The sequence below is a fragment of the Paramacrobiotus metropolitanus genome, unplaced genomic scaffold (assembly GCF_019649055.1).
Source record: "Paramacrobiotus metropolitanus isolate TYO unplaced genomic scaffold, Prichtersi_v1.0 Parri_scaffold0000172, whole genome shotgun sequence".
Taxonomy (NCBI): Eukaryota; Metazoa; Tardigrada; class Eutardigrada; order Parachela; family Macrobiotidae; genus Paramacrobiotus; species Paramacrobiotus metropolitanus.
In genome coordinates, this window is record NW_026570392.1 from 125801 (window position 1) to 140527 (window position 14727).

General features: G+C 37.7%; 2 protein-coding genes across 3 annotated transcripts; one reads left to right on the forward strand and one right to left on the reverse strand.

Annotated features, from left to right (window-relative positions):
* Nucleotides 1-303: 303 nt before the first annotated feature.
* Nucleotides 304-1610, reverse strand: LOC129600337 (cytochrome c oxidase subunit 6C-like). Its single transcript, XM_055498819.1, has 3 exons — nucleotides 1227-1610; nucleotides 941-1039; nucleotides 304-568 (listed from the first exon to the last, which is right to left on the reverse strand). The coding sequence occupies exons 1-3, from the start codon at nucleotides 1460-1462 to the stop codon at nucleotides 541-543; spliced, it is 363 nt and encodes a 120-aa protein (XP_055354794.1). The 5' UTR covers nucleotides 1463-1610; the 3' UTR covers nucleotides 304-540.
* Nucleotides 1611-2010: 400 nt separating this feature from the next.
* On the forward strand, nucleotides 2011-13347 carry LOC129600336 (xenotropic and polytropic retrovirus receptor 1 homolog). Of its 2 annotated transcripts, none has more exons than XM_055498818.1 (14): nucleotides 2011-2457; nucleotides 2560-2611; nucleotides 3408-3536; nucleotides 4098-4372; nucleotides 4852-4953; nucleotides 5064-5144; nucleotides 5199-5277; nucleotides 6443-6711; nucleotides 7518-7697; nucleotides 8803-8956; nucleotides 9603-9800; nucleotides 10371-10680; nucleotides 11127-11300; nucleotides 11839-12224. In XM_055498818.1, exons 1-14 carry the CDS (start codon nucleotides 2389-2391, stop codon nucleotides 11960-11962), a joined length of 2196 nt encoding a protein of 731 aa, XP_055354793.1. In that variant the 5' UTR covers nucleotides 2011-2388; the 3' UTR covers nucleotides 11963-12224. The 2 variants fall into 2 exon arrangements, with proteins under 2 accessions (XP_055354793.1, XP_055354792.1); XM_055498817.1 differs by lacking the exon at nucleotides 11839-12224 and adding an exon at nucleotides 12381-13347 and having other exon boundaries at nucleotides 2013-2457.
* The last annotated feature ends 1380 nt before the right edge of the window (nucleotides 13348-14727 follow it).

Sequence of the window (14727 nt, forward strand, 5' to 3'; positions counted from 1 at the left end):
TCAAACTTCAAACTGCCAGAATAATTACCAGTGTACACTGCCGCACAGGGCGGTTGTGATTGCGTCAAGCGCCGGAAGTGTTAAAAATGCGTTGTTTGCGAGATTTGGCAAAACCGTAGATACACTGGACACTGTACAGCAATCAGAAATGGTGGGAAAGAAAATCGGCTATAAATAATAAACAGCTTTTTTGTTGTTGTGCGGAGCATCCCGACTGTAGGAGCGTACTGGCCGAAATGGCAGTTTTATATTTTGGCAAATTCAGTTACAGCAAGAGGAAAGTGTAGCGAAGCTGTCTTAAAATTCGTAAACAGACTTTCGTCTTTATTTCATTTCCGGTTACATTTCACCCATTTCGAAGTGAAACTGATCAGCTGTACAATCGCAACTCTTTCGAACAAACAAATTAAAATAAAACGGCCTGAATAAACACACCACGAAGCGTCACGCACCACACAAATGCAACGTTAAAATCTGGCAATCCTTCCGTGATTATACTTCAGGAAAAAGCCATTCATCCGCTATTTTCCAACGGCCTTTTTATCCCTTGCGCTCCTTCAGCTTCTTCCTGCAATGCACGGCACATTTATGGAAAATAATCTAATTCAATTCATGATTTTCCTACGAAAAAAATCAAACAGATTACCAAATTAATAACCAAATAAATAATAAATTCAAACAAACACTGACAAAATATTCAACACACACAAACACAAAACTATTACAAAACACAATTAAACGCAGAAAACACCTCTGGAAACAATACAGCTACAAAAGTATGAAAACCAGGAACGATAGCCATGACGGTAAACTGAGTGATCAAATAAAATAAAATAACCAAGTATTAAAATAAAACTGGAATTTTCAAAAATTACTGTAAAAATCTGCTACTCGTAGTTCGTACTGGCGATTAATGGCATCATCAATTTTCTCGACTTACAGTAAGTCCTGTTCATATTCGTCAAAGTCGGCCATAGTGATGTTCTCGAACACGCCTGCCTTCACCATTCGCTTAAAATCCGCATGCGAGTCGAAGGTTCTACGGAGAAAAAGGCATAACATCAGCGAAAAACTGGAAATATCCTTCAGACGTAGACGTAATCGTGCTTAACATTCCAAATCTCAGTATACCACCATAGCTCACTCCATTAGCTGAACAGGTTTTTAGCCACAACAACTCCGTTGAAAGGATCCCGTCACCAATTTATTCCCATACATACGCTTACCTCCAGAATTCTGCGTATTTCTTCTTGCGTGGCTCCCCAATAAAGTAGCGATAGCTGAGACACGCCGTAATGGCCACCGCGAAGCAGATGATGGCGTGTTTCTTGGTGGCCGTGGCCAGGGTATTGCGCAGCTGTGGTTTGGGGAGACGCTGCTGCTGGCTCTTGGTTGGCACTCCGCACTCCTCGGCCGTGCTGGCCACCGCTTGCGCCGCGTAATAACGGGAAAACAGACGCATGGTTCTTCTATACGATGCGACTATCACAGCTGATTCAACTCATACAAAAGCAGCCTTTCCAGATAGGGAAATTAGAAGAGAAAAAACATCCAAATTCAAACAATTTTAAGCAATTTTTTACCAAAATTAGTCGCTGCAGTTGCACCCAAAGTATAGCAGATAGGTTGCGTCACGTGGCGAGCTTGCTTTCACACCCGGAAGTATTGTGCGCATTTGTCAATACTTTTCGTTTGCCTTTATTTTCACTCGCCACGGTTTACCAAATAACAGAGCAAATAATTCTAGATTTTAAATAAAAATTTTAACATTTAATTATTGAGTTTGATACCTGTTCTTCGTGGTCAAAACGAAAAGGTTTCGGAATTCTGAAAAGTCAGCAAATACGAACAAACATCTTCAGCTCGTTATCACCAACCAGGAATACTCTGAGTTGTGCCGAGTTAATTTTGCGTTTGTAGTACTACAAGTGATGCGGAAATAAGGCGCGACGGCTCATTTCTCTGTAGGCTTCCATATGTCCGTTGCTTCCGCCTGTATTTCTGTCCTGCTGTTCGCGATTTTCCTTGCTATCCATAAAAACCGAGCCAGCGTCTGATTATGTCATTTGTATCTTGCTTGACTCAGTTTTCACTTTTGACGAAAGATTTCTCCGTTTACTCACCATCGTTTTACGATCTTTTGTCAGCGGAATTATTCTCCAATGCGCACGGTGTTTTGCATCGTAAACGCGCCTCGTTAAGCGTGTCCCGCTGTGAGCAGCGGGTTTCATGGTGTGTCTTCTGAACATGAACTGGTTTTTCCAATTTTCTCATTCTCCTGGCATTGTCGTCGCTCCTCGTTGCCATTGCTGATTTCCCCCATGATCTGGCTGCTTTTTCGTATGATCTGAAGCATAGTCGTCTTTCCCCCCGTGTTCCTAATGCAAGATGAAGTTTGGCCAACATCTGACGGCGCATGTGACGCCCGAATGGCGGACACAGTATATCAACTACGACGTAGGCATTCAGCATTCTCCCTTGTTTTTCTCCGCTGCGATTAATTCTCTTGTGTCGTCCGCTTGATCAGGATAATTATGGGTTAGGGCTGGTGTTTTGCAGGATATGAAGGAGCTTCTGGAAAAGGTGCCGCAGCATGCGCCCGCGCAGCTTGGTGAGTTTGGCGTGCAGCCATTTTTTCTTCGTCCGACTGGTTTTTTGTTGCGTGGTGTATCGTACCGTGACGGAGAGAAAGGAAACGCAGCGTAATGGAAATTAATACCGTTGTGATTATTATCTAAATGCAAATCTTCCAATGGATTACATAACATTTTGGCCACTGTAATCAGGTTGTTTGGCCTTTGGGCAGTAATAATTCGTAATCTGTATTTTAATACAGTATTTTACATTACCTAATTTTTATTTTTGTCTTACATGTATTTATTATTATCTTAGTAGTATTTATTATTAGTATTTCCATTTGTTATTTTCCGCGCATTTCCATCTGTTTTTCGGTTTTCCTCACGTAATAATTTCGAAAATTCCAAACTTGGATTAAATAAAATCCTGGCTAAACAATAAGTAAAATCGCCATTGTAAATTACCTTCATAATCATTATTTTAAATATTGTATTAAATATTTTAAATAGATAAAATTTGAAATATAATTTATTTAAATATTTTAAAATATGAAAATTACATTCATAATAAACATTATCTGAAAACATTTGAAGGTGAATTGTCCATCGCTTTGCATTTTGTTCGCTTTTCCGTTTCTGGACTGTTGATTTCTTACGGAATTAATTATCGCGTGAGGATTATAATGTAACGTGATGTGTAATTATATTTATTTTGAATGTTGCGATTTAATTCCGCAATGGATAATTCCAGAAGACGCGCACGCTTATCGGCTTATGTAATAATTAATTTGCCATACAATCGCCTTACGTTCATCCTGTTGTGTGGAGCAGGTGGCACCGGAAGCGAAGAAGAACGCCAGCAGAAATCCACGGATCTGCTGCATTTTGTCGTGCAGTTTGAGGAGAATTTCTTCACGTATTGTGATCGGGAATTGACCAAAGTCAACACATTCTTCGCCGGTGAGTCATGAACATTTTCCAGGTTGGACGCCGATTTCTGTTTTATTATTAACAGAAAAAACATTTTACGGCGAAAAATAATAATAAGAAAAAATGCAATTCCATGTGTTGAAATGTCTTCGCAAACGAGACATAATCAACACATAATCACACATAATTCAGCACATATTGATTTAATAACACGTAATTTGAATACATAATTATAACACACATACACATAATTTCGACACATAATTATTAACGAATTTCGTGAATAACACGAAGGTTTTTTATGGCTGTTTTTATTTATGGCTGTTTTTTTTTATGGTTTTTTATAGCTGTTTTTTTATGGCTAGAGATCCTTCTGATGGCGAGCATTTTGTTTGTGTGTTTCTGCAGTATTTTGTCCGAAATTGTTGTTAACAAATTTTTAACCGCGTTGTGATTGGTTTCGTTGCAACCTTCTTTTTTATTCTCTTTTATTAGTTTTATTTTAGTAATTTAATGATTATTGATTGCATTTTATTGTCGCATGGATTACATTGTCCGTACTTGTGTACAAATATCCGTGGCATTTTATAGAGAAATTAGCGGAAGCGCAGCGGAAGTTTGCGGCGCTGAGGAGCGAGTTGAAGGCGCATAAATCGCGGCCGGAACACGCGGATGACCGTGTGCACAAGATGCCCTGGCTGGCCGATCTGGTGGATAAGGACGTGCGCAAGGCCAAACGCCGCTACCGCAAGATCCACGATCTCAAGATGGCCTTCTCCGAGTTCTACCTCAGCCTGATCCTCCTGCAGAACTTCCAGAACCTCAACTTCACCGGCTTCCGCAAGATACTCAAAAAGCACGACAAGGTACCGTTTCTCTCCTGTTTTCCTCGGATTATTCAGTTGTTAATTGTGCTAGTCATCTGTCATTTCTTTCCATCTTGACACTAAGAATTTTGAGCTGTTATGTTCGTGAAAGGTGTTTTGTATTTTTTTCTGATAATTTCATTGATTTGTGAGTGTATTATTTTTTTGCTTGATTTTATGCGATGGAAAAATAATTTGTTTTCTATGTGGTTGTATAAGAGATAATTTTAACAGCAAATTGTCTTTTGAAATTTAAAAAAAAATACTGGGTAAATTTACTGTCTTTGAAAGTTAATCACTGCAATTTGAAACTTCATTGTCAGAGTTGCCAATTCGTTAACACCGACGACTCAGAGTCTATGTAGCCTCTGCACTACGTTTATTCGTATTATGCTGGCATTCAGCCTTGGTCCGATTATTGTACTGTTGCACTGTTCTCTTCATAAGCCATTGTTTTTCATGGATTTTCTGCTGTTTAGATTTTAAACACCCACAGTGGAACGCTTTGGCGGCAGGAGAAAGTGGAGACCGCGCCTTTCCACACCAGCAAGGAGATTGAAAAATTAATTCTGGATACGGAAGTAGGCTGCAAAATTGATGCGTAATCTGCGCGTTGCCGGTGGCCAGCGGCAATAACAAAATGGAATCGATAATCCAGGAAATGTAATTACTTTCGTTGTCTTCCCGTTAGAATCTGTACGTCAGCGATCTGGAGGGCGGCAACCGGGGCAAAGCCATGCAGCGTCTGCGGGTGCCTCCGCTGAATGAGCCGGTAAGGCGGTCATTTTGTGTTAAAATTAAGAAAATGCGCATCTCATCGCCGTAGGCTCCTCCTTCCGTGTTTTTCCTCATGGGACTGTTCCTCGGTATTTTTCTGGTCTTACTGGTGGTGCTCATTCTAACCGGTAGGTTAACGCGGGTGTTTCTCGGATTTTCCGGTGCTCTGTGATGCGTTTTTCAGCTAGTTATCCAGTAAGGAAAATATGTGTACTTAAATTTATCCAGTAAATCTATTAATGGACAAATTATTCAGAAAATGAGGATTTAGAGAGTAAAACAAAAATAATAAGAAAATAGTAAAATAATTCAAATAAGGAAAGAGAGTAAAAAGTAAAGAATAAAAATTATTAAAACCGTTAAAAAAGTAGAGATGAACCAGGAAAGCGCTACGCTGTAGGCTAGCACTAAAAGACCGAAGCGAAGCTGGGCAGTATTTCATCTCAGAGCGTCTGCAGCCAATTTACTGCATAAGTACAAGTTACAATTTACTACATAAGTACGAGTACATGAGAAAATCCATCAGAACACTGGCTTAAATGCGAAATAGGTATAGGTAAGCTGTAATCGGGCACCGTCTGTGCTGCTCATACCATACAATCAATGAAAAAGCGTAGTGTAGTGCATGCCTGTATAGTTTTAACTCAACAATTATCGAAATATTAGACAGCAGCGAAAATGGAAATTCAAGGATAAATTTTCAGATTTTTGTTTGATAGTTTTTTACTAAAACGTGAAAAATCAGTATACAAGGGTATTTGTGAATACATATGCAAATGATTACAGCAGATAATTTTTTAAAAAAATAATATATGAACGAATAATTTAATAACTTTACAAGTGGTTACGTTATTAAAAAAAATGCAAAAGGGATCAGATTATCCGATAGTTTTAAAACTAAATGAATTTGTTCAGAAAAGCAATATCAGTAAATTGTGCAACAAATTACATTGTTTAGGTTATTCAGAAAATGCAAAAGGAGTGAACTATCCAACAGAAAACAGAACTTATAATTAACTCATTTTAAAACTGGAAGCTGTTCGATTATTCGGTAAGAAATTTGCATTGTGCATAAATGTGCAGTAACCTTGTAAAGTGAAGTAACTATTCGAAGATACGAAAAATGGTTTTCATTCATTTATTAACTCCGTTTTTCGTTTATGTTCTTTCGCTTACTACGCTTCCTGTTTATTTTGTGACATCTCTATTTGACTGTGTGTACTGATTGAATTTTTCTGTAATTGATTTCGGTTTTGTCCGTTATTAATGGCACTTCCGGTTGGGTATTGCTAGGTATTTTTATCGGTTTCCCGAATAATGAATGGAAGATAGTGACGGCCAACGGGACGGTGAACGGCACCCAGATGGACCTGATTGCCGAGAAGAAGGAGATTGTCGACTGGCGCATCGTCACGCGGCTGTACCGCGGCCCCTTCCTGCTGATTATCATGTTGTTCCTCTTCGCCTTCAACGTGCACGGCTGGCGCGCAGCCGGCGTTAATCATGTGCTCATCTTCGAGCTGGATCCGCGTAATCACCTGTCACAGCATCACATCATGGAGGTGCGGTAGTTAATTAGTGTTGTGCGATGGGGGAACGAGTTGCGCTGATGATCAACAAATAAGCGCATCCAATACGCAGCGGAATTTTTCCTTTTTTCGATTTAAAATTAGTGATAAAATTATTTGTTGAAATTACAGTCGATATCATGCTTTCTCATGCAAGTTCGATTTAATAAATATACTCTAGATGTGAATAATTTATTACCAAATTGTACACCGGAAAATACTTGGAAAGTTGTGAATAAATGACAGTTATTTTATTTATTTTTAAGTGTTTTATTTATAGATTCCTGCCAGTGCATATTATGTTTTCACTTTTCTGGTATTATTTTTTATTTATTTTAAGTATTTTGTTTATAGAATTTCCCGTCAATACATAGATTATTTAAATTTTGGTATTGTTTTTTTAGTGGAGTACTTAGAAGTTTTAGAAAAAAATAACATTCATTTTGATTATTATTTCCTACCATTTGCTGTATTTCGTTCGCCAGTAATTTTTTTTAAAATTAATTTAAAAAATTCTTAAAATTTTTTTCTTAAAAAAAATGTTTTTCTTACAATTAAAATTTTTTCTTAACTTCGCCAGTAATTTTTTCTTAAAATAATTTCTTTCTCTCTTCTTAAAATCTTTTCGTACCATTTTGTGTTTTGCTATATTTCTCGCCAGTATTTTTCTGTTAAAATACTTCTTCAGCATTTTTTTCTGCGATCAAGCGGCCATGATTATTATGTAAATTAATTTCTCAGCTATTTTGTGTGAAAAGTGTTGAGGAATTGCGCGACTTGACGGCGTTTGTTGTTCGCAGTTGGCAGCGTGTATGGGCGTGCTGTGGTGCATCAGTCTGCTGCTGTTCTTCTACAGCGATTTCCTGGGTATCTCACATTATGCCCTTCCGCTCATCTTCTCCGGCCTGATGCTCATTTTCTTCATCAATCCTTTTCACGTTCTATGTTACGATGCGCGGAAATGGGTGATCAAGATCATGGTAAGTGGTTTTACAGTAATTTGACCACTATAACCGGAAATTAAAAAATAAATAACATTCATTTCCAGTATTATTTTGTGCAGTCTTCCACTGACAGCAGTACGAATGACATCGTAGTCAACGGGTAATTTCCCAATTGCCTGCATAAACCTAAGTAAATAATATTTAAATCCGTTATGGTGTCCGCCATACCGTTTCGTAAATAAAAACACACTGCTACACTAAAACGAATTTTTTTATTCTCTTTTTATGCATGTACAGGCTCAGCTTCCAGTCACATCATTCAAAATTAAATGGGTTTTGACAATTTAAAAAACGACCGGAAATAAACTTTTTGCATGTTTTTGATTAAATTATTTTGAATGAAGAAATGGAACAAATTGATTCCTTAAAATACAACGAATGACTGCTGAAAAGTAATGAAACCATTAATTTTTCTTTCAGTTTGTTTACAGCCGAAAAGTGGTGGAAAACAAGTTGTAAAAAATTAATTTTCTAGTTTCAAATGCCGTTTCATCTCCAGTCCTTTCAAATACGGCATGATGTAATGGTTTTGTAGTGTACTGGCTTGATATTACGGGCATAACATCTAATGCCCTACACAGGCTACACGGAGTATGCGCCTCGTTATTTTCAATGAATAAATCAGATTGAAATTGAGTTTGAGAATGTGAATTTTTTCCCAGCTCGTTAACTCTTTTACAATTTGAAAACCCGTATATCGTGTACGTAGCGATGTATATTCCTGTCACATCTTTCCTAATAAAGCAACACTCATTGGATTGATTTACAGATACAGCTGAGTCTAAAGACTGTAAAACTAAATTAATAACAATATATACAAAAGATTTAAAAGACTATTAATAATATTATTTTCTTCTTTGGAAAGATTATTAGAGTAAAACAGTATTTTTTTGAATAATAATATTTTTATTCGTTTACATATTCGGTAGAAAATAATCATGGGTGAAGAAACGTAGTCATTTTAATAATTTGTCAGTGCTTTCTTACAGGCAGAATAATTAATTGTCTTATTTCTTACGCGCCCCTTTTCGCACATAATTTATTCCTAAAGTGGAGTTGTCAATTGTCTGGTGTTGTGTAGTTCCGCGTGATCACGGCGCCGCTGCATCCCGTGGGCTTCGCCGATTTCTGGCTGGGCGACCAGTTCACCAGTCTGACGCCGGCCTTCCTCGACATCGAATACTCAGTTTGTTTCTACATCTTCGAAGTGCCCTGGGTCACCAAGGGAATTCCGCGTAAGTCCTGTGCAGCATTGTTTCTCTCCTAAACTGCCGCCACATAATTCGACACGCATGTATGATAAGTTTTAAACACAATTTTTTTCTTGGAATTGTTGTTACAATATTTTAACAAGGTATCTTTTTTTCTGAAAATATTTTTTATTTTATCAAGTTACAGTGACATTTTTAGAGGATTACTGTGTAGGTTTTAACAAGTGATCTTTTTTCTGAAATTATTCTTTTATTACCTTAGCAAGTAACATTTTTTCTGGAATTACTTTGTAATATTTTAACAATTTATGATTTTTTCTGGAATTGTTGTAGTAAGATGTCAACAGGTTGTCATTTTTCTCTGGAATTATTTTGTAATATTTTAACCAGGTACTGTAATATTTTAACAAGGTTTTTTTCAACAGCTTGGCATTTTTCTCTGGAATTATTTTGTAATATTTTAACAAGGTTTTGTAATATTTTCACAAATTCTGATTTTAATATGGAATTATTGTAGTAATATTTTATTATCAAGCTGTTGTTTTATCTGGAATTGTTTTGTAATATTTAAGGAAGTTACTATTTATCCTGCAATTATTGTAGTACTTTTCAGCAGGTTGTAATTTTTTCTGAATTTTTGTGTTGATTATTTCTGGGGATAAATTGACAGATCCCTCCAAGATGTGCACGTCGAACAGTAACGCCATCCGGCCGATTCTGGCCGCGCTGCCGGCGTGGTTCCGTTTCGCGCAGTGTCTGCGGCGTTACCGGGACTCCAAGCTGGCCTTCCCCCATTTGGTCAACGCGGGCAAGTACAGCATGCTCTTCTTCGTCGTCCTCTTCTCCGCCCTCAACTCCATGCATGTCGGTACGTTTACGTAATACTCGTGATACATACTGTAGTTACTGCTTTAATCAATTTTGAATATTGCCGCTTAATTCCACTTTAATAACCGTTTTGAATTTTGATGATGTTTATTCGATTTGTTTTATATTTTGTTCAGCGTGACTGAAAATCATCCGTTGAATTACTGAACATTGTCGTAGTGTAATGTATCTTTGGAGGTCCTCTCTTCGCGATAATAATAATTCTACACTCGCTGGCAAAGGGTTGAAATTTAAAATGCGAAAATATGTCCGCATTTGTTTAATTTTTTTGTTTGATAACTACTGCATAATTACATAAAAGTGATAAAACGGATTGTGATTGTTTTCGAAATGCTTCGCTTTAACACTAGTTTGGAGGTTCATACGAGGTTGAAGATGGAGGTTGTTTCGGTTTTCTTAAGTTTTGTATTTATCGTACAACTTTTATTTTTCATGGCATTGATTTATTTTGGTCGATTGTTTTTACCCAGGTATTATAATTTTCTGAATGTTATTACTATTGCCTTATCGTATAATTTTTTGAATAATTTCCGTAATGCTGCACCGGTAGAGCGTTACGCGGAGGATTTCATCGGGGAACGCCCGGTGTTCTACATGTGGGTGATTACGGCGGTGGTCAGTTCGTGCTACTCCTTTGCCTGGGACATCCGCATGGATTGGGGCTTTCTAGACCCGAACGCCAAGGAGCACCTCTTCCTACGCGACGGCCTCATCTATCCGCAGCTGTGGTACTATTATCTGGCCATCGTCCAGGATTTTATCCTGCGTTTCGCCTGGACCATCTCCATCTCCGTCGATGAACTGGGCCTCATCCATCACGAACTGCTGCTGGCGTTTTTGGCCACGCTGGAACTATTTCGGTACTGGGCAGTTTTTAGAAAGTTGATGTGAATTGGAAATTATTTTTTTAATTTACAGATAAGTGTATCGGTAAGCGTTATTTGCTGCTAATATCAAACGAAAAATTTAAAAAAATATAAGGATTCCTGCAGTGCAGTGCAATGAAAAGAAAAAATATAAGAATTCAATAAGGTAATGATTTAATGATTTAATTCAAATTTAATTTGTAATTCAAATTTAATAACTGTTTAACTAAGTTCATATAAATGAGGATATCAAACGGTTAAAATAAATTTGAATTAAACAGAATAAATTGACGTAATCAGCTAATTTAAATCAAGTATATTAACTGAATTAGTTTTTTCTACAAATTACATGTCTTTTAATTGTTTGAAATGCTAACTGGAGGCAAACAATCACTTGGCAGAAATTTACGCGGGTTATAATCTTGGGTAAATGTGTGCAGGCGGTTTGTGTGGAATTTCTTCCGTCTGGAGAACGAGCATCTGAACAACTGCGGGGAATTTCGCGCGGTGCGCGATTTGGGCGTGTCGGCGATGGCGGCCGGCCGACCCATCCAGAAAGACAGCGGCGTCCTCGTTCGCATGCTGGAACGCGAGGACAGCGAGGCGGTGCGCGGGTACGTTCCACACGGTTTAATCTTTAGCCATTTTTATTTCGGTGCCAGTTTTTTTTCGGGACAGTACTACATGATTCCGCGCAGCAGTTCAGATTCGGTATAGGATTGTGTAGTGCAATGGCTCTGATTCACTTAAATACAATACTCACCGTTGAAAAATCATTAATACTTTCAGACATATTGCTGGTAACTCTTCCACAATTTTTCATATTAAGTCTGATTAATTTGATTTTTAAGAAGTATTGTATTGGTTAATGCGGTTAATTGTTTGCTTTATCAGCTTACTTTTTCAATTTATTTGTTTATTCACTTTGAGCGTTTTTGTAATTGGTATGTAGTATGAGCGCGCTGGCACTTTGGTGCGGGATAAAACGATTGATAATTGACCAGTTACGAGTACATATGCTGTTACATTCAATAATACCGTATAATTATGTATTTATGAGTAAATAATTGCATGGTTAGTTTTATCTCCAGGTTGATTAACAAAATAAATTTACGGTGTAAATGATTTTTATTAAATGCATTCTTTTATCAGGAAGGCGAAATTCTTCAGTATTCTTAGCCGTTTTTATTTCAGTGCCGTGTTGTTTATTCAATTCTGGACGGTACTAAGTACGAGTACGACGCAGCAGTGCATTTCTGATTTGAGTATAAGGTGATGTAGTGCAACGGCTCTGTGCCAGGGGGTCCCTTGGACGCTAGCATTGATTTATCAGTAGCAAATCTCATGCCCGATATTGCAAGCTGGTGAATCAAATAACGTTAAATGTTAAACTTATGTTTAGGATTATTACTTATTTGCTGTATGAGTTTAATTTGTTGTTACCTAATTATTTATTTATTTAATAAGTTTTCGTTGTGATTTATTATGTAGAGTAGAGACATGCAGAGTGAGTGCGCTTATAATTTTGTTGCACATTATAAGCTAATCGATAATTAGCAGAAGTGCATGAAAAATTGAAAATTATTGGATCATTTTAGGATAATTTTTTAGTTAATTTGATTAATTAATTTACTGTGTAATTATGACGTTGCTCTTTGTAAATGATTTTGACAAATGCATTCCTTCGATAATAGGAAGGCGAAATTCCACAGTATCTGGAAGGAGGACCAGGATCAAGCCCGTCTCGATCAGGAGACCGGTGTCAGCCGGCCGAACGTCAACGCCGAACTCTTCCCCATCAGTATGCCCGATCCCATCTACGATCCGGAGGAGGACGAGGACAAGGGAGACGAACGCAACGGGACGCCGGCGCTGCCCTTCGAGCAGCCCACCCGGTCCAATTCCGACGTACTGGTGCAGTTGGAAGCGTGAAATTTATTGTTTTGATGATGCGGACTATCGAAGGAATCCCTTGCCAGTTTTTGACGAATTATCTGCGGATTTTTTTGCCATTTTTCTGATGAAATATCCGTGGATTAATGTACCATTATTTGAAGAAATACAGTATCTGCTGAATATTTGGGCATTTTGCGAGAACAAAATTCTGCGGATTATTTTGCCATTTTTCGACGAATTATCTGCGGATTATTGTGCCATTTTCTGACGAAATTTCCGTGTGTTATTTTGCCATTTTCCTGATGATTTGTGTTTCAATATGAGGACAGTCGAATGCGGAAATGGACGTCATTTTCCCCTGCAATCTCTCGGTCGGCAGCGATGTCCGGTGATTTTTTTAGCGGCAGCGCGTGGCCTGCGAATTTTGCGATGATAATGCTGTTTTTCTTTGATTTTTCTTGTGTCGCTGTACTCAACCGCTTCAAAGCCTTGTGGACGTTTTTTTCGGTTGATTTTACGTTTACCCTTTAACTGTGCTGGTTTTTACGTTGCGTCGTTATTTTTTTCTTTGATTTGATGAGTAGTATTCTTTCCCCGCGCGGCTGTTTAGCTTTTATCCGGAAATTACGCTGAGCAATGCAGATTCAGATCGCTGTGACTGAATGGTTTTCATAATTTTTATATCTTTCATTTCGCGGTTATTGCGGCTCGTTTGCTGATGAAATGATTAATGTTGAATGTGTTGAAACAAATAATAAATTGGAATCATGATTACAATAACTTAAATGGTGTGCTCGATTCTTATTCACGTAATAATCTCATAATTATGGCACTTTAATTAATTTTTTATGTGTGTGTAGTGTTTACTGAGCGGTGCTCGCTGATGAAAATAATTATTGTGGATAAACTGCAAATGCAAATTTTGCAAATGATGCAGATTATTCACGATTTTTTTATGACAGTTTGAATCGATCTATCTTACCAGATGGCTATTTAACAAATGCGTCAAGTTAGTTTCATCACAGATTCACAGTCTACCATGGTTTCATTAATACGGCATAAAATTCGCAAATGAAAAATTTATCCCGAAAATGGCCTGACATTTTACGTGTAGGCGATTATCTGATTAAGCTTGCGGTTAACATGCCAGTCCTGTGGTCGCTACACTACGATAAATTTCGAAACTACTTTGTTATTAATGCGTTATTAATGTTATTAATGCAGTACTTTGTTTATTAATGCGGGTGCTTCAGCGTTAAAACAGCATACTTTGTACATTAGCCGCAGATGACTATAGTGATTTCTATTAGTTTGAAAGTTTCCGTGGTACCTTAATTAGTGCCATCTACTGGGTCAGGCCATGTACCCTTTAGTAAATTAATTAATTTTAAATATTGTTAACGCCTATGCTCGAGAAACGCCGACAAATGGTTTGGGGCAAATGGCCAGCCTCATTTTTGTGATAAACAATCAGAAGTTCACAGCAAAGAGTTCTTTTCGGCGACCGGGCATTCCGGCTTTTATAGTGCTATCTAGCTACATTTTAATCTTTTGGTTCGGTGCTGCCCACAAAGTCACGGGTGCACGGGTGCTAATGCGTGATGACTATTATTTATGTACATTAGTTTATGTTAAATTCTTTATGGTATGATGAGCAAAATTGTATACGAATTTTTCTCTAATTCGAAACATGTGTACAAGTATCACTAAGGAAATTCAGCCAGTATGGCCGCTGTAATAGTTTGTGCTTAATAATACGAACGGATTCCCACTGCGCAATGCGCACTGCGTAAAGGAGACAGTTGCAAATAAGTAGGAATAAAAATCTAAACAACGAGCGAAAAGCCACGCGTCACGGCGCCAGAAATGTAGTTACGCTAAAACAGCATCTGCATGGCTGAGTGCATTCCCGCACGCAAAAAAATGAACAGTGAAGGAAAACGCGATAATTATGGGAACGTTACATCCGCGCACACCGTTTTTCTTTTCGCGTATTTCCCATTCGTTTGTAAAAAAATGCTTTGCTTTGTAAATTATAAAATTAATAACGATTAGAAACTGGTTGATTAAACAGAAGATTTTAGCGGTTTTTGCAATAAAATCGACTGTTAACTTCTCGCTCCGCGCGAAACTAGCACTCTACAG